The 19,939-nt window shown below is 46.1% G+C and overlaps 1 protein-coding gene across 6 annotated transcripts; it reads left to right on the forward strand.

The window, feature by feature from the left end:
• Positions 1 to 89: 89 nt before the first annotated feature.
• bag6l (BCL2 associated athanogene 6, like) lies at positions 90 to 19,606 on the forward strand. 6 transcript variants are annotated; one of them, XR_011693924.1, is made up of 26 exons: positions 103 to 430; positions 621 to 705; positions 808 to 925; positions 1,711 to 1,925; positions 2,019 to 2,090; positions 2,173 to 2,295; positions 4,765 to 4,949; positions 7,079 to 7,208; positions 8,038 to 8,241; positions 9,205 to 9,433; positions 10,467 to 10,529; positions 10,649 to 10,959; positions 11,252 to 11,330; positions 12,083 to 12,375; positions 13,016 to 13,256; positions 13,366 to 13,535; positions 13,928 to 13,981; positions 14,172 to 14,274; positions 15,176 to 15,300; positions 15,391 to 15,525; positions 15,678 to 15,740; positions 16,216 to 16,413; positions 16,559 to 16,666; positions 17,704 to 17,850; positions 18,340 to 19,471; positions 19,518 to 19,606. XR_011693924.1 is itself a non-coding variant. In XM_071500602.1 (25 exons), exons 2-24 carry the CDS (start codon positions 625 to 627, stop codon positions 17,899 to 17,901), a joined length of 3,498 nt encoding a protein of 1,165 aa, XP_071356703.1. In that variant the 5' UTR covers positions 90 to 430; positions 621 to 624; the 3' UTR covers positions 17,902 to 17,939; positions 18,340 to 19,606. The 6 variants fall into 6 exon arrangements, 3 of the variants coding, with proteins under 3 accessions (XP_071356703.1, XP_071356701.1, XP_071356704.1); XR_011693925.1 differs by having other exon boundaries at positions 18,340 to 19,467; XR_011693926.1 differs by having other exon boundaries at positions 18,340 to 19,449.
• The last annotated feature ends 333 nt before the right edge of the window (positions 19,607 to 19,939 follow it).

Here is a 19,939-nt window from a genome sequence, read left to right on the forward strand (position 1 = left end):
GAAAATGGAAAGACTTTGCATGTTAAACACAAAAACTTCATAAATAAACAACCACCAAACTATCAAAACACAAAAGCGCTCAGGCATGAAACAGGCGCCTCCTGTCGACGTCATCGGGGTCCTATGACGTTGTATTCAGTGCCGTGGTTTATTAAAGGGTTTATTTAAGCCAGGTAGCTAACGGATCAACCTGTCTACGCACACACTCAGAATAACAGTTTCATTTTTTAAAGTGTCCCGGCTGTGGTAGCAGACTTGATACCAAAAGCAATACGTCTGACTGGTTTCCCGCTGAACGCAGACAACGATCTCCCCCGGGAGATTAGCTTGTTATCGCTCTTAGCCTCCCGGTAACTGGGATTAGCAAACGCTAGCCATCTTGCTAACAAGCTAATAACAACAACAAGGCTCTGGAGCTGTCTGGAAACAGGTGCTGCCTTATTATTTTACCACGTTTATTAGTTGGATGGCAGATAAAGGTTACTAGCTTTATGAAGTAGCTGCTGCTTGGTTCCTCTCTGCCCCATCCCCATAGTAAAACTGTCCCTAATACACAACAGTAAACAGTGGATGGTTAAAGCTCAATTGCCAGCTCTAATTTTATTATTTTACACATTCAGAAACATGGCGGAGTCCAGCGACATGATTGAAGTCACCGTGAAGACTCTGGACTCCCAGAGCCGGAGCTACAAAGTCAGAGGCGAGGTAATGCTCTTACTCTAATTTAAATGCTGCTCTGTTGAGACTCCCCTCTTTCCTTCCCCTCCCATTTCAATGCAAGGCAGTGTGTTGTGTGTTGTTCCCCAGCTGACTGTGAAGCAGTTCAAGGAGCACATCGCATCCTCAGTGGAGATCCCAGTAGACAAGCAAAGGCTCATCTACCAGGGCAGAGTGCTGCAGGATGACAGGACACTGACTGAGTACAGTGAGTAAATGAAACGGTGCACACAGGGCAGCAGCACGGTTTGGGATGAACAGTGAGTGTGTTTTTATAAACTGCAAAGGACAGGGAGGTTGATTTTCCCCCTTTGCTTTTATCTCAGCAGTGTCAAAACTATGCTGTTTGTATTTCTGTGGTTAGTCAATTACAATAGATGTAGCACCAGTCTTAATGTGGAGTGAAGCTAAACTTCTTCACAGCTGTAATTTTAACGTGTGAAACACAGGAGGAAATGAAAAAATCAACTGCTGCATGATTTTGCAATAATTGCTTGAGCAGTTCAAAGCAGTGTGTAGGAAGTGAAGGCAGCTGAGCAGCAGAACTTAAATACTAAGTGATGCAACTAATGGGTATTGCTCAATATTGGTTTTTTAAATGAATGAATGAATGAATGAATTGTTAAGAACAGTAGTGTATTGCTGTTGCCATGACCAGTACAAGTTACTCAGTTTCTCATTAGAACAACATCTGTTCCAATAAAGATATATTCATGCTGTAATGACATTCAGTGTTTGTTTTTTTAGAATAAAAATTAATTCAGTGTTAACAAAATATTTCTTTTCATAACAACATTTAGTAATATAATTAGGTCAACGAAATGTCAAAAATAATGACGCATTACTTTTACATGTTACCAAAGCTCAAATTAAATACTGAAAAATGCGAGAGATAGTTTATGTATCATTTGAAATAGAAAAGAGCAGCAAATCATATTAACCAGTAAATGTTTTCACAGTATGTTATGCAGCACATCTCTGTTTCTCCCTCAGATGTAGATGGGAAGGTAATCCATCTGGTGGAGCGTGCCCCACCTCAGGCCTCCATGTCTGGCTCTGGGGGTGGGGGTGTTTCTGCCGGTGGGGCAGAGGGCAGTGGCAGCCACGCCTCCTCCCAGGGTGCACCACATGACCGCAACGCCAACAGCTATGTGATGCTGGGGACCTTCAACATGCCTGTCAACATCATGGACCCACAGCAGATACAGGTGAGGATGAACCTGCTGCATGCAAACCAAAACCTCATTGCGCTTTTCTGAAGAGAAGAACGGGTTTGTCACAGTTGGGATTTGTTTTAACAGATGTCAGTTCAGCAGATGATGGCTGGAGTTGGTGAAGCTGGGAGGAATGCCAGGGTCAGCACCAGCTCTGGGGTAAAGGCTCATTATTTACCTGTCATGTCTCACCCTTCTGTCTCACCCTCCCTGTGAGGCTGACACATGTCTGTGTGTGCAGAGCAATGGCTCGGTGGACGTGCAGATCAACCTGGACCAGTCGGTGCACAGTGAGCCCAGGATGAGGCTGCAGCTGGCTGAGAACCTGCTGAGAGACGCTCGCTCTCTGATCCACAGACTGGAGGTCCAGTATACAGCCTGATAACAGTGTCATTACATAGCTTAGCTTCACCAGTCACAGATCATTGCTTGATAAGTTGTTCTACTCAGAAATGTCAAATTAATTCTCGTGTACTGTGACTCTGTCATTCCCATGTTTTTCCTCTTCCTTCTATTCAGTGATTTCTATTCATGTGCATTCTTTTATTTCTGGCACTACAGCTCCCATCATGCCTTAGGTGATGTTGCTGTAACACTGCAGTGGAGTCGGTGGATTACCTGTAGGCCCTGTGTTTTAGCTTAAAGATTTATGATAAAATACTCACAAAGCAGAATTAAGACACTGTGAGAGTAAATATTTTGTGGGATATGGATGAACTCCAATACACACATTATTATAATAGATTTTAAAAACAATTACATGATGTAATAACTGAATATGTTGAGACAGCAGCTGCAGCACAGAGGGACTTGATTCTGTGAAAATGATGATAAAGGCAGTGAGATCACCTGTCACCTGCTCAGCTGGACAGCAAGCCGCAGTAATGACACTGACACTGGTCATCAAGAAAGTGACACAAGTCTTTTTTTTTTTCTTCTTTTTTTCTGGCTTTTTAGGCCTTTATTTATAGGTACAGTGAGAGAGAGACAGGAAAGTTGGGGAGTAAGAGGGGGGATGACATGCAGCAAAGGGCCGTGGGTCAGACTCAAACCCTGAGCCAAACCACGCGCTCTACCAGGTGAACCACAGAGGCACCCCAACACAAGTCTTTTAAATGGGGAAATAATAACAGGACGCACATGTGATCAAAGCTACCCAGTCTAATCACAACATCTAGTACATTTTATTCTCACTGTGACTTCAACCACGATCCTGAAACTGTTTCTTCTTCACATTATGACTTTTTCAAAATATTATTCCTTTTTTTCTTGTAAAATTCTTGTGATTTATTTCTATAGATTTTCTGCTTTTTTTCCCCCAAAATAACTTAATTGTTATATCATGACCCATTTTTTCAAATTACTATTTGTTTTTCTTATTTTATTTAAAGGAACCATGTGCAGCTTTAAATCTCACCATTGGATGTGTCGTACCAGATTATAGTATCAAGCGTCCCTGGGCAGGTCAGACCAGAGAACCAAAACACACAATACACACAGATGAAAGACAACACACATACATACACATATACAAAAAGGAGCACACAACAGATATTAACTCAGAAGGACATACTGTAGTTCAAAGCTACACACAAATAACACAGAACAAGACGACACAGTACAAATGTATGACTGTCAAGCAAAAGCAAGTGATAAAGACTGTGGTATATCAGTCTGTTAAAGCTGCTCAGCTCTGCACTCACAGTCTCCGTCAGCTGGTTTGAAAAGTGCAAGCTCCTCCTCCTCATCATCATCATCATTATCATCATCATCAGACTGCTATAGAGAAATGCTACGTTTTGCCCAGGATATCCAGGAGGAGATCTCAGTTTATTCTGAGAAAAGAGGTCAATAACAAAATCCTCCGGTCAACTGTGATCATGTGACTCAGCCCCTGCTCAAATTAAATGACACGATATGTCAGTGTACTACACAATAAATTTAAGCTAGCAGTTGAGCTCATGAAAGTAGTTTAACAGAAAGGCTAAATCGCTCACAACGTAGTCGCTCACCTCTCCCCTACAGTACAACAGCACAAAGGGGAGAGGTCAAGGTGGGAGACCTCACTTTATACAGGGACCCCACAGAAGTGAAACTATCAGACGTTCCACATATTGACCCTGGAGGGCTAACATGTCAGGCTGTGACAATTAACACAGGTTTTGTGTCATAATAACACTACATATTACTGCTGTGTAATTGACACTGTCGCACAGACTCTCAGGTTGGTTTTCTAACAGTGGCTCTGATATTATGTAGATTTCATCACAGTCTGGTGAATCTGCACCAGGCAGCGTCTCTCCACATCACATGACTGAGACTTTTAGAGAAGGAAGTGAGTGATCTCACTGGTAAACTGGTACATTCTGCTGACTCCACCAGTGTGTGTGTGTGTGTACTTGTACTTACTACATAGTAAGGACCAAAAAAAGTATTTTACTAACAGAGTGAGGACATTTTGGGAAAGTGAGGACATTTTGGCTGGTCCTCACTTTTTGAGACACCTTCAAATCACACTTTGAGGGTTAAGACTTGGTTTTAGAGTTATGGTTAGAATTAGGTTTAGGTTAAGGTTAGGGTCAGGGTTAGGGTTAGGCACTCAGTTGTGATGGTTAAGGTTAGGGTAAGGGGCTAGGGAATGCATTATGTCAGTGAGTGTCCTCACAAAGATAGAAGTACAAGTGTGTGTGTGTGTGTGTGTTGTGTGTATTTACATTTGAAGTCACGATCTGAGAGGAAGCGTCACGGTTTTGGATGCTCTCTTCTTCTCTTCAGTATAATGACATGTGTGTATGGGTGTGTGTATGGGTGTGTGTGTGTGCACGCGTTGTAGGGGGTGTCCAGTGACAGCAGCTCCCACTCAGAGACAGAGGCACCTCAGTCCTCTTCTTCCCCACCATCATCTTCCTCCTCTGTTAGAGAGGCTGCAGCATCACAGCCCATGGACATCAGCTCTCCTCCTGCTCCATCATCCTCCACCTCCACCCAGACTGAGGGAGTAGCCAACACTGGGCCCAAGTAAGTCAGAGCCTGAATGGCCCCATCGACACCTGGTATTAACACGTGACCTGTATCTGGTAATCACGCCTGATCTGTGGAACATGTGTTCTCATGATCTTGGTTGTCCTAGCATTGTAATAGGATCTCAATATGCAAATGAGTTAGTTAACAAACATGGCGTTATACCAGCTACTCCTGTTACATGTACCTTTGACCAGGTAACAGGAAGAGGTGGAGTTAACCTCCAGCTCATCATCCAGGGCCTGATCATGTTACTGTCAGGTGTCAGTGGGATAAATGGTCCTGGTGACAGTTTCCACCCAGACACTGAAGGCAACAGGTTTATGAGTTTGTGTAGTTTATTCATTTTCTGTGAATTTCAAAAGAAATGAGAAAACTTCATTAAAAAGGAAGGTTCAAGTCGCTGCTCTTTACTGAGACTCTTCTTCAGTATTTAAAACAAACAGACAGTAAGTTTAATCTAACATTCAGAGTCAGTGTGTATGAAAGAATTCCTCTGTGCTATGAGTCTCAGTAGAAAGTCGGAGCTAAACTCTTTGTATCAAGAAGTTAAAACTCACTTTAAGCAGAGTCACCGTGTCACAGTGTCCTCCCTCATGGTCGGTGCATCTTCAGGTCATTTGATTATTATCCCTCCACACCGACGACAGTCAGAGGAGAAGTCATGTTTTCAGGTCGTCTCATCCTCATGGACCTGATATCTCAGTCACGCCTCAAGGAAACTTCAAATTGGCACAAACATTAATTTTGATGATGGTGAACTGATTAGAAGTTGGTGGTCAAAGGTCACTGTGACCTTACAAAACATGGTTTTTACCGTAACTCACAAATTAATTCACTAATAATGACACAATTGAACTCAAACATCTGTGATCATGTTTCCTGTAACTTGATTGGTTGATGGACGAAACAAACACAAGGTGGGAATTCAAATTTTTCAGAAACTGGTATTAAAAAACTAAAAACAACTGGTTATTTGATTTTCATTTTAGAATAAAATAAAAGTTTTTCTTTTTCATTAGCCAAATTTAAAAAATGATTTTTCATTTTCTATATTTCATATAACGAAAAATAAACTCAATAGAAAACAGGGAAAAATGTTTGAGTTTTCCTATTGAGACTTAGATGACATCAGAGACCTGCGGGCCTATCAGAGGAACACACAGCTGCAGCAGAAACTAACACACACCGTGATGACTCTAACACTAAGTACGGCTTGTTCTTTGTCGGGTTTATCAGTGGTGATAAGTTATCTGAAGTATATGAATGTGTGGAGTTATTAGACTGAGGATCTTCATCTGAACTCAGACATGTGACGCTCATCTTGGCTAAAAAAAAAATCTCTGCAGCCACTGAATCTCCTCTGCATCTCCACAGGAGTTAGATGTGATAATGAGTTGTCTACTGGTCTCAGGAAGGAAGTGATGTAAAACACCTGCATCCATGTTGTATGTTTATGAATCAAAAGGTTTCATGTATTTGGACAGTTTGAATTTAAGAGCTTTAATTTGACCCAACAGCTGAAACATCAGTGATAATCAGCAGCCTCCGCGCTGCACAGGTCACATCATATAAAACTGAGGGAGGAATCAAACAGTGCCATCAACAGTTTCTCATTGATCCAGAACAGAGAGTTCACCTACAGAGGAAGCTGATAACTCCACTATATCACCATTATCATCACTGATGAACCTGAAAAAAGAGCATTTGTCTTTTTGTTTCATCTTCAGCTGTGTGTTGCTGTGACAGGTTAGCTTGTAACTGGCAGTGGCTGACACAGTGTTAGTAGTTGTGCTCATGCTAACTCTGGCTCTCTGTACTGACAAGGCTTCAGGTGTATTTAGCCCCGCCCCCCTGTCCCCACAAGTTGACGGGATTGGTTCCTTAGGTTCTATGACGTATGAATCCCTGACTGTCTGAGTCTGAATTTATGAGACTGTTGGTTCACTGCAGTTCAAGGTGGAAACACTCAGTCATGGTAATGACTGATTATTTCACTCATCATCTGTCTTTATTATATGAATCCACAACCCTCCCCCCTAAAATAATGCACATCTGTTGCCTGACTCATAAGAAACCCACAGTTCAGTAAGTGGACTGACTCCTCCTGTCCTGTGTGTCCTCAGTCACCCGAGTCCAGCAGAGTTTGTGGAGGTTCTGTCTGAGGTCAGGAGGGTGGAGGAGAGGCTCCGCCCCTTCATAGAGAGGACCCACTCGATTCTTGGAGCAGCCACATCCGCAGACTACAACAACAATGTAAGGAGGGAATGCAACAACAGCAACATTCACATCACTCACAGATCCAGGAATATGACCCAGTTCTATACTGTGTACCAGCTGTCACTCTAACAGGAATACACAACATGATCACTCGACCCGGACATCACTCTGCTGTGACATCATGAAGGCCAACTCCAGTTTTACATGTGATTTGTGTTAAGATTCACCAGAAACACCTGTCTTTTCTCACCATCTTCTCTTATTCCCCCCTTTTTTACACACACACACACACAGAGCAGTAGTGTATAGTGCAGTAGTTTAAATGACTGACATGGTGTGAAAACATTTATTAAACAGTCAGAGTTATATTCTGACAGACTGAGCTGACTGTAGCTGCTAATATTGTCAGCACTCAGCTCATATTATGAGCTGTCCTATGTTAGCCTAGCCAGGCTAACATCAGTAAAAAACAAGCTGACATCAGCCTGCACAAGCTAACATTAGTCTTAACAAGTAAGTGTTAGCCTAACCAGAGTAACATCAGTCAAAAACAAGCTGACATCAGCCTAAACAAACTTACATCAGCCTAAACAAGCTAATGTTAGTCTAAACAAGCTAACATCTGTTTAAACAAGCTAACATCAGTCTAAACAAGCTAATGTTAAGCTAATGGAAGTTACTGTGGAGGTTCCTGATCCTGATGAACTGTCACACATGAAACACTGTGATAGAATTTTCTCAGTGCATTCAGGCTCTCCATGTTTTCAGACCCAGTCATGATATGTTGTTGTTTTTTCTGTCCTCTGCACTGGTTCGTGTAAAACATCCAAAGCTGTTTGGTAACAGAGTCCGTCTCCATTCACAGACACAAGAGAGAGAGGAGGATCAGCGCATTCTCAACCTGGTTGGAGATGCTCTGCGTCTCCTTGGAAACACCTTAGTTGTCCTCGGTGACCTGCGCTGTAACCTAGCAACCTCTCCTCCACGTCACCTGTATGTGGTTCGCCCCATGGCCCACTACACCCACCCAGTCCTGCTCCAGGCCGGTCTGCCACACATGCCCATTCCAGTAGGTTCACAATCATCATTCTGTCAGCAACATCCAGTCATTTAGAAAGTTTTATTATTATTGTTGTTGTTATTATTACAGTTCTTTTTTACGCTCAGCTAACTGAGAAGAAGTTGTAGGTGTTGCTTGCTGGGTTTTCCTGATGTTCACAAACATCTGCCTGGTTTCTCATACATGATAATCTTTAGCTAGGCAGCTGGTAGTGATACCAACCTGTAGCTCTGAGTTTCATGTGAAGCCAGAAACTGAAAACACAGAGAAATGTTGAAGCTGTTGCTCCTCACTGTAAACGTAAATGTATTAGAATATAAGATAATACAGAATATTTATTATATAATATAGATATAGAATACAACATATGACTATATTTGATGGATCCATCATTTCTTGTGAAGAGTTGAGTTAGTTGTGTTGAGTGTAGAAGCATCTGTTGACTCCTACAGACATGTATGAAAAATTCATTATTAAAATAATTGCCTGTTGATTTTCTTTGGATAATAATGCTTGCAGCTCGAGTTGCATTCTACAGTGTAGCACAGTCTCATACAGTGTATGCTAAGAGTCTTATTTATGTTGTGATTTAACTATTTCTATATAATGTTTGTTTCACACTGACTGTTCTGCTCTGATCTCATATTTATAATAAAACAAAGCGGGTTGTTCTCCTGGAGGCCAGCTGTGGGACCTCTTTACATCCCAATGTTTATTACATCCTGGCCTGAGGGCCCGTCCACCAACATGGCTCCTTACATAGTAACAGATTGTTGACGCTGTGTGAAGGTATCGGCTCGTTAGTCGGAGCTGTGATTGGATCTATATTTGTATCTGTTAGCTGCCTGGATAATTTGTCTCTGAGCAGTAATGTCTCCATGAAGAGTTTTCATCAGTGATAGAGATGTGACCTGATCTGTTATTTACATGACTCACACTGGACCATGAAGTAAACATGTCTGTCTCCTCCAGATAAACTTAGGAACAACAGTAACCATGACGTCTAATGGGAGACAGGCGGCTGACGGACAACGCCAGCCCCCTCAGGGCTCTGGCCAATCAGATCAACAGGCTGCAGACCAGGCTCCGCCTGTTCAGTCCAATGGGACCACTCATCATCAGGGACAGGGAGGACCCCGAGTGATCCGGATTACCCACCAGACCATGGAGCCTGTCGTCATGATGCAGATGAACATTGACGGTATGTGAGCCGCCGTGTTGGAGCTGACTCTCTGCGTCAGTGCTAGAGTCACATGGGAGCCAGTATATACAGTGGCCTGGAGAGCTCAACACGCTGCAGCCTAAGAAAACACAAACAAATTCAGTAAACATCTTCATCGATTTGACAACACGAGCTGCCCACGACACAAGCAAATACACAAACACACTGCAAGTAGCAACAACAGAGTGTTTCCAGGGGACATAAAAAAGTGATGCATCAGATTTTAACTTTAGTATTTTTTGTGTTGGGTGTATTTGCAGCACGTGTGTTGTCAAACTAAAGAAGATGTTTTCTGTCTTTGGTTGTGTTTTGTCTGTTTCCACCCCAGAGAGCAAAATAAATCCATCCAGCCCACACTACTGGATATTACTAATACTGGCCCAGCATACACCCGGTTTCACAGACCTAAGTCTGGCCCTTATACAGCATGATTGTCAGATGTGACTTCCACATCTGGACCAACTTTGGCACACACCCCCTCTGGCTGTCAGGACGTGGAGGTGCATGGGCCAGACTCAAACCGGGCACCCAGGCATATGTCGGGATGTCTTTCTGCAGTGCGTTTCTGCAGTGCTCTTCAGGCCATCCCATGGAATGACAGTGAAGATCATCTGTGATAGAATTATAATATAATAATTCTAATATGTTATAAATGACTGTGGAAAAGAATAACTACAGAAACAAATAAGGAGAGGAATTGTTACAAGAATAAATTAATAAACAAAAGAAAAAGTCACCTCCACATGAACGATATCTAACAGTGACATTTCTGAACAGAAGTCTGTTTTTAATGTTCATTATTTCAGCTGTTTGTTTCCGTGTCAACGGCTCAGACTAGTTATTATAATAATTAGAACAACTGGCTTTAATGTGTTTTTGCTGTGGATTCAGTGGTTGAACAAAGTTGATACCGCACATCATCAGTTAGTTTACGACCTGATCTTCCACTTATTTATAATGTGGATCATGTTGAAACTCCACCCTGTGTCTCCACCTCCTGTACCCTCACCAGGTGAGTCCACAGCTGGGTCTCAGGTTCCCGGACAGCCAAACGCTGCAGGTTCTGGACAGCCTGGTGAGTGCTGCTCTGTGATTGGCTAGTTTGTTGCTATGGTAATAGCTGTCTCTCCCAACACGTAGGGTCAGATGAATTTTAAGTGAACTGAAAGAGGACATGCCCCTCTCTGTGTTCAGGAGTTACACCGGTCCACTTCCCAGGACTGCCCCCTGAGTTCATGCAGGCCATTGTGCACCAGATCTCCCACCAAGCCGCCGCCATGGCTGCTGCAGCCTCAGTGGGACACCCAGAACAGATAGCGTCTGGCCCTGGCCCCACACCCAGCACCGAGGCAGCTGCTTCCCAACAACATCCCCACCCTGCTCAGGCCAGGGTGGTCATCACCAGACCGTCCTTCTCCCCTCGCATCCCTCAGCCTGTGGGAACCAGGGGGACCACCATTAACCTGAGGGCCACAGTACCCACAGCTGGGCCCCAGCCAGGACAGGTAATCTGCACCTGCACTGATCAATGTTTTTATAACTGATTCATCTGACGGATATGGTCAATCTGAAAATATTTAACATTTCCTAAAGAGCAGAGTAATGTCATAACAACACAGAAACATGAAACTTACCGTGATGTTAAGATGTGGAACAAGAGTACATATTCACATTCAGATGACTAAATATGACTGAAAAATGAACAGAAATTCATTTTCTGTGGAGAATCTAACTCACCGTGTCAGTGAATCACAGGCTCATGAATTAAACTGTTCACCTCTGCCCCCCTGTGAGCAGGCCACACCCCTGGCTCCCTCCTCCCTCTCCCAGATGATCAGTGGTCTGGTGGGACAGCTCCTGATGCCGGGGCAGCCAGGTCAGTGTCGCCTCACCTCCACAGTCAGAGCAGCTAACAAACCTGTTTGACTGTAATACACTCAGCCACATGTTGTGCCTGTGAACCAGTTCTTCCAGACCTTTCCACAGTATTCCATGGATCTCTTCAGCAAATGGAACTTGCTCTGGTATGGTCACGTATGATCTACTTTCATCACGTGACCAAAGTTGGTGCTCCGGTCATGTGATGACACCTAAGCAAGATCTGTTTGTGGGGGAAGACCATGGGGCATGGTCAAAAACTCCACAAAAAGAACGTTGGTGAAACGCTGAACATTTGTTTTGCCAGCATCAGAAGTGAACCTACAAACTTTTGAATGTGTCGTTTCCCTTCGTGTCTCTTCAGCTTGATTCAGAGTCTCAGTCCCATCGTGGACCCTGATCTAACTGTGCAAGTCTAACCACAGGCTCACAGCAGTCTGCCGCAGCAGGTCTTTGGACTGTGTGGGTGTCTCAGATTTTTAGAGTGACACCAGTGGATCAGGCTGATAAATCAGCTGATATTAGGTCATTGCAGATCATGGGTATTGGTGATGTCAGCTGATTAGTCTATTCACATAGTTTGTCCACCAGAGAGATTAAACGGATGAATCTGAAGGATCCGGATCAGGATTGTGGGTTGATTTAGTTTTTGTGCTATTGGCCGATATATCGTCATCTGACCAAACTCTGCTATCTGTGCTGGTCTCTAAAATCCAGTGTGGGTTCAGCTGGTCGTGGTCTCTCCTCCAGGTGATCCTGTTTCCACGTCGTCCTCGACCAGCTCTCAGTCTTCCTTCTCCACCACGTCCCCTCCCCCTGCTTCTGCCAACACCTCCGGACAGACATCCACCCACACCACCAGCACAGCCTCTGTGGGGCAGCCAACAGAAGGCGGCCCTGAGGGAAATCTGGCCCAGCTCCTCGGCTCTCTGCTGGGAGGAGCGTCTGGGCTGGGGGGTTCCGGCTCTGGAACAGCTCCCTCCATCACCGTGACACTGCCAGGGGTGCCAGGCTTCTTCCAGGGCATGTCAGACTTCACACCGGTGAGTTCACCCGGCCTCGACACAGAGGAGAGGGTTAGGGTACGTCCCCACATACAGAAAACCTCAGGAACACTTCAGCGCACAGCAGCGTTCTTCCCCGTTTACGGTATATTTTTCTTACTGTGTGCTAGTGCAGTATGTACCTGTGCACACCTGCAGGTCCAAGAGAAGAGGATGAGAAGTATGAGAATCAGGGGGTGAGATCTCAGGGTCAGTTCGACCTACTGAACAACAGTCTCGTCTTTAACGTATGGAGTATAATAATATGAGTATTTTCAGATACCTACTCTAATGCACAGTGTGATTATTACTAAACAACAAAGCTGGAAGATTGGAGGAGAGCAATGAGGTCTGTAGTACCACAGGTTTCTGAAGCTCAGAGTGAGCTGTTCCACCGTCGCCATCTTGGCAGTGCCTGACTCCACCCCTAATTCCCAGCTAATCCAAATATGGTCAAAGAGGTTGAACAGTCATGAACAGTAGAGGACACCACTGAAAAATGAAAGTCACTTAAAGTCTTATACAAAAAGCTACAGGTCATGTGACTGAGCAGCCCTCCACGTTGTGTGTGTGTCAGTACACAAACGCCACATTACCAGCCTCCTCATGAACAGGTTTGTGTTTGTTGTTTCATGCCCAGCCCCCTCCCAGTGCCCCTGTGCCCCCACCGTCTACGAACATGGCCCCGCCCCCGGACAGCAGTGGCGCAGGTGCAGACTCTCTGAGCCCGGAGCTGTTCACCGGCATCGTGCAGGGGGTCCTGTCCACCATGATGAGCTCTCTGGGGGCACAACAGGGCAACGGAGAGAGCATCGCCCAGTTCATCCAGAGACTGTCCCAGACCAGCAACCTGTTCACTCCTGGCTCTGGAGACGCTGTGGGTGAGTCAGGAAACAGCAGAGCGTCCCTGCACTGAGAACACATCACCATCCTCAGACGTTCTGCTCTCACCATGTACACCACTGATAAGCCCCTCTCTCATCCTGGCAGGCTTCTTTGGTGACCTGCTGTCTCTGGTGTGTCAGAGCTTCTCCATGGTGGACATGGTGCTGTTGCTTCATGGGAATGCCCAGCCCCTGAGCCGCATCCGGCCCCAGCTCACTGACTTCTTTACTGAGCACTACCTCCAGGGCCGGGAGCCCACAGACGCCAACATAGCTGTAAGTGCTGTAGAGAGAGCTCCGCACTGTTGACACGCGGAGCTGGTAGTTTCCTGCCTCTGCACAGAAAACACTCCAGCTGTCTCCTTTGCTTCATGTCTGACAGAACAGATGTAGAACAGATGTGCTCGTACGTCTGAAGACTCTGTCCTCCAGGTCAGGGTTTTTCTCAGTGCTGTACGCAGACTGTGGAGGCAGCCTGGAGAACTGCCTCCACAGCCTGCTCATCACCTGGGTAACGCCATCCCTACAGTGGAGCGTGGGGGGCAGTACATGCTGTGGGGGACAGTTTAGTCTTGGCTGAGTTGTTATGGCCAGATTTCCACCTGGTGTCATGTGACACCTGCTGTTGAGTTGTCAGTTAGGACGTTAACCCTTTGTGCTCTCTGCAGACAGCAGCTGAAGACCTCATCAACGGCCTGGAGGAGTACATAGCTGAGAGCTTTGTAAGGACGACCTCACACACACACACACACACACACACACACACACACACACACACACACACACACACACACACACACACACACACACACACACACACACACACACACACACACACACACACACACTCTCACACTCACTCACACTGACTGCTGTCCTCCTCCTGTACTGAGTTGTGTGTTGTGTGTCCAGGCCACAGTGACGGTGCGAGAAGGCGTGGACATCGTCCAGACCAACCTGTCCTTCCTCAGACAGCAGTTCACACACATGGCCTCACACATCCTGCGCTGCAGCGGTAAGTCAGTGACCCAGACCACAGGCTGAAGGCAGACTGACCCTGAAGATGATGGTAATGGAGTTTTAATTAAGCCTTGAGTCACTGATGAGCTGTCATGGCATCAGACTCTCAAAGCTGAAGGTCCACATTCTTCAGGCGTCTCAGAGAAGGAAGTCAGTTCTAACTAGAGGCAATGATTTAGACAAAGAGCAAAATGTTCAACATGTGAAATCTGTGCTGACGCTCAGCAGAGCTGCAGACCTGTGAGCAGCAGCAGGGTCACATGTTCACTCATGATGGTTGAGCTTGTGTGGGATGCAAAGGGGCCACAGTTCAGCATCTTCTAACGGCCACGTCCTGCAGGATAATGCTTCAGGTCACAAACTGGTTTCATCAACATGACACTGAGTCCAGTTCAGTCTGAGGAGCTACCCAGTGTGGTGTTCCTAATAAAGTGATCACTGAGTGAACATCCCCCACATGATGCTAAAAATGAATAGATACTTTACAACCATTATATTTATTTTGATTTGATTTGACTCAGTAAAACATCAGCGAGGCTTTTACTAATTAAGGTTGTATATAAATGAGAATCATTAGTTTCAGCTGCATGGTTCGAGCCTGGAAGTCGACTGAGGAGCCTTGAGTACTGTGCACCTGTAAAAACAAAGTGTGGACGCTGCAGACGTTGCAGTGGACTCTTCATGGACCTGAGTCGACTCCTGCAGCTCTGATGTTCTCTCACTCCTCTGGAGCTCTCTAAACATCACCTCTGAACTCGGCCAATCAGGACTGATTTCTCACTCTGACGCCTGCTGAATGTGAGCGGTGATGTCATCTGATTGTTATGGAGGAACACTTGTAAAACCCAGATGAGGAGGTGTGAGTGGTTCTCTGTCTCGGCTTCTTCTCGGCACAGATCACACGTTCGGCCCTCGCCTGCTGCTGCTGTGCACTCAGGGCCTGTTTGAGTGTCTGGCTCTGAACCTGTTCTGCCTCGGGGGGGAGCAGAGAGCTCTCACTGCAGTCATCAACCACCGCATCGTCAGTATACGTCATCTCTACACTCAGCATGATGCCGTACTCATGTGTGCGTGTCACAGCATGTGTCTGTGCCTCTGTTTGTTTGTGTAGAGGAGGATGTCTGCAGAGGTCAACCCCAGTCTGGTCAACTGGCTGACCGGCATGATGTCTCTGAGACTGCATGTCATTCTGGACCACAACCCAGTCACGGAGGACCAGATCCGGCACTACGTCATCTACACACAGGTAATGAGCACAGGATCAGGTCACTGACATGAGCATCTAGTATCACAGTGAATCTGCACATAACAAAATACTCCATGTGTATGAATGTAACGACTACGACTTGAGTGATGAGGCTCAGATTCAGTCAACGGGTCCAAACGGTGTGATTTCAGGGGGACGTGACCCAGAGGTCAGAGGCTGAAGCACAGCAGGTGTCAGAGAGTCCCAGTGTGGAGGTGAGCCCGGTCCTGTCTCATCTCACACACACTCACCTGAGTCCAACCATCTCTCTGCCGTTAGTCCATCACCACCAGACCACTTCCACCTCTGAACATGTCAGTTAAACTGTGACTGGACAATATGTAGTTTCATTTTTATAAAACCAGTCATTTCCCTCCAACAGCTGGTCCCTGAGGTTTTTAACAAACGCTGCTCAAACAGGAGCAAGCAGAGTGTTTGTCAGGGACTATTTTCAGCGGCGGATTATATATCATAACTCTCACCGCAGTAAGAGCTGATTCAAGGCTTCCTCCCTCCTCCCTGATTCTAGCTGCTGACTTGCCCGTCGCACAGAGCGTCAGGACCAGTTTCAGTTGTTATGTACAGATGTTATGTACAGATGTTTTCGTGTGCAGAAAAAAAATAATGAGGATTATTGGCTGAACTGAGATCAGCGGTGAGATGACCCGTCTCTGTCTCACCCTCCGTCAGATGGAGGAGAGTCTGTCTCCGGCTGCAGCCACCACAGCAGAGGAGGCCATGGCTTCGTCAGCTGACGGCAGAGAGAGGGGAGTGTCTCCCAGAGACAGCGCCACCCCATCAGGGGACACCCAGTGTCCTCCCGGGGCCCCAGCGGGACGAGAGGAGGCAGCCCCTGAGGCGGAGCCGTGGGCGGCAGCAGTTCCTCCTGTAAGCAGCAGGGTTTCTCTCAGGGCTGAAGCGTGTGTCTGTTTTACAGCTGCTCTGACAGTTTGTCTCATGATGCTGAGGAGTGCAGAGGGCCACTGTGGCCCCCAGCTGACTGGATTCTCACTGTCCATAATGTCTCGCTCAGGAATGGGTTCCCATCATCAGACACGACATGCTGTCTCAGAGGAAGATCAAGGCCCAGCCGCCGCTGTCTGACGCCTACCTGCACGGGATGCCCGCCAAGAGGAGGAAGGTGAGCAGCGCAGTCTTCACCTGTCAGAGGTGCAGTCCTCTACCTCTGAGGAGGGATAAAGTGACAGCAGCAGCCGCTCACTAAAACAGTGGGGAAGGTAAAAAACACATGTGGACATGACGTATGTTTGGTATTACTACTTATGTCCACAATGTGGCGCCACAGAATAGACACAAACAGACATTATGCTCCTGTGAATTCCAAATGATGATGTCACTTCCTGTTTTCAGTAGGTGGTACTATGACTGTGACATCATGTCAGTACTCAGATGTCTTCAAAGTGTGACTGTGGATTAGAGAACGTGTATTAGAGTCGTAACTTCCTGCTGTGAGATCCGTCATGCCGCCACAGTCACGCTCTTAAATGAAAACTCTCAGTTTTCACAATAAAGTATCAACATCTTTCACTTTTCTGACCAAGTTAGACGTGGGTGTGGAGAGCAGTCCTGTTGCCTTTAGGTGGCACTGTGAATATAGAATATTACTGAATACTAGTGTGAGGTGGGGACAGGTGAGAGGATAGATAAGAGGACACATGAGGGGACAGGTGAGAGGATAGATAAGAGGACACATGAGGGGACAGGTGAGAGGATAGATGAGAGGACACATGAGGGGACAGGTGAGAGGATAGATGAGAGGACACATGAGGGGACAGGTGAGAGGATAGATGAGAGGATACATGAGGGGACAGGTGAGAGGACACATGAGGGGACAGGTGAGAGGATAGATGAGAGGACACATGAGGGGACAGGTGAGAGGACACGAAAGGACATTTGAGAGGATAGATGAGAGGACACATGAGGGGACAGGTGAGAGGATAGATGAGAGGACAGGTTTTGGAGGGGTCTGTCTCTCTGCCTGTTGTGGAGCTCCTGTCTCAGCGGCCCTGAGACGTGTTAAAGGCATCATGGTTGTCAACGCTGCTAATGAGACAGAACACAGTAGTTTATGCTAAGCTAGGCTAACCACACCCTGGACCTGTCTGTCTCTGTCAGCATGTTTTCACAAATGTGTGACAGACCTGTTTCCCTCCCCAGACCACCCAGTGTGAGGGACCACACCTGTCCCTGTCAGACGCTGTGAGCCGAGCCGCTCGGACCGCTGGGGTCTTGCCGGTCACGGCCCCAAACAGCCTGCAGGGGGAGCTGGAGAGGCCGGAGCTGCAGGAAGCCTACACCAAACAGGTAGAGGATCCAGCCTCAGACAGGCTGAGGACTGATTCACCCCTCAGATGAAGTGGTGCTGGGGACTGCACTCAGGCTCTAACACAAAGGTTAGATAAGTTTCTGACTGAAAATAGATTTGATAAAACAGTGTCCTAACCACAGGAGCACCCCCTCAGGTTTAACATGTCAGGACACTCAGATCTTGTCTCTCACAAGTCCACAAGTCCTGAAGTCAGCATCATATGTCAGTGTGAAAACCTGTTTCCTGCTGCCTTTGTAAGACTTGCAGGTAAGACGACTGTTGTTCTGCCTGTGAGGACGGGAGTGGTCCCTTCATGACCCTGGAGACACCCTGTCATCTGTTAGACTGCTGAATGAGCAAGTGAATGACTTGTTGCAGTGACTCCAGACCTGGGACACGTCAGTAGTGACATAGCCCACTTGTGAGGAGGAGGGCCCTGGAATCAGGATGTTGTAATAACCTGCTGTGTCTCTGTTTCCTGTCAGGTGAAGAGCGACATCAAAGAGCGAGTGCAGGACGATCCGGACTACAGCGCCCAGAGGTTCCCCAACACACACCGAGCTTTCTCTATAGAAGACTCCTAATCCTCTACAGCCATGTGCCACAGAGGAGCGAGGCCGGGTCCAGACCAGAGGAGCAAAGTCGGGTCCAGGACAGGATCCATTCCATGCTACCTGCAGCAAGGAACTCTGGTACATGTAGTGTGGTAACATCCCATCGTAAACAAGGCCTGAAAGGATGACAGCTGCTGAATGCTCCCTCCTCTCCTGCTGGAGTCTGGTCAGAATGGAAACACCTGCAGACTGTGGACCCTCCATGGCACATGGTCTGAGGAACTATGAGCTCAAGCTAACACGTTCCCTCTGCTCTGTGACACCTCTGAGAAACTAATGATGGAGTCATGTAGTCAAGTGTCAGAGTCCTAAACACTGAACAGAAGATGTGGCAGCAGCAGCTCAGTGCAGAAGAGGACTGGAGCCCCAGGGACGACTAATCCTCTTCTGACTGTCTGAGCATCAGATACACAACCAGACCAGTACCAGGACTGTCAGGACCAGAACTGACCCCTCAGTCATAATGTTCAGAGAAAAAACAGCAACATGAAAATAAATGTTTACAGAAATAGTTGAACTATGAGAGTAGAGCTGCAATGTTATATAACAAAGTAGTAATAATATAAAAATAATGTTTTATGGTTACGAAGAAAAAGTCGTAAAACGATGAAACAAACCTGAAATGTTCTTAGAGAAGTCCCAACATATGAAGAATGACGTGACAAAGTGAGGATGTGAACACGTCAGTGTGATGAAGGTTCACGCTCAGGTCCTGATGCTCCGTCACCCTGAGCACTGCTGCCCCACGCTGCGCAGTCTTTGCATTATATATCAAACTGTAAGTCAAATGTACATAGTAAGTGGAGAGTGATGTCATAGAGCTGTGTCAGTGTCAGTCAGGTTACCAGTGCTGTTGCCATGACGTCAGGTTATCTTTTAGCATCATGACTTTAGAAATCACAGTGAGTATCACAGAGGATTCGTTCATGTAACTTCATCTACAGTGATGTAACCTCTGTGTGTGTGTGTGTGTGTGTGTGTGTGTGTGTGTGTGTGTGTGTGTGTGTGTGTGTGTGTGTGTGTGTGTGTGTGTGTGTGTGTGTGTGTAGCGCAGTCAGAGGTCTGTCCCACTGTGATTGGTTACTTTGTGCTTGTTAACGTCACTGAAATAAATCAACTTTAAACCAGTCTTTCAGAACTGGATGTGCAGTGTTTCCCACAGCAGACACAATGAGTTGGACATGTTTGTTTACATGTAAGATAAAGTGAATGGGTTGTTTTAACTTCCTGTTTGTTCCACAGGACGAGCTGACAACTGCCACTGGAGGAGCTGCTTCTGTGGTTTGTCAGCAGCTGCATTTTTTTGACGAAGATAAAATGTGTCTTCACAGATGAAGCCTCAACAAAAATCACATCAGCTTCATTTTTCTTTTTTTCAAAATGTGAAATTTAAAAATGTGAGATCATAGATCATATCATAATATCAGCCAAAAATAATCACAATATGATTTTTCCCCCCTACATGTCATAG

Source organism: Trachinotus anak, unplaced genomic scaffold, assembly GCF_046630095.1.
Source record: "Trachinotus anak isolate AG129_WGS33_773 ecotype Australia unplaced genomic scaffold, CSIRO_AGI_Tana_v1 ptg000016l, whole genome shotgun sequence".
Taxonomy (NCBI): Eukaryota; Metazoa; Chordata; class Actinopteri; order Carangiformes; family Carangidae; genus Trachinotus; species Trachinotus anak.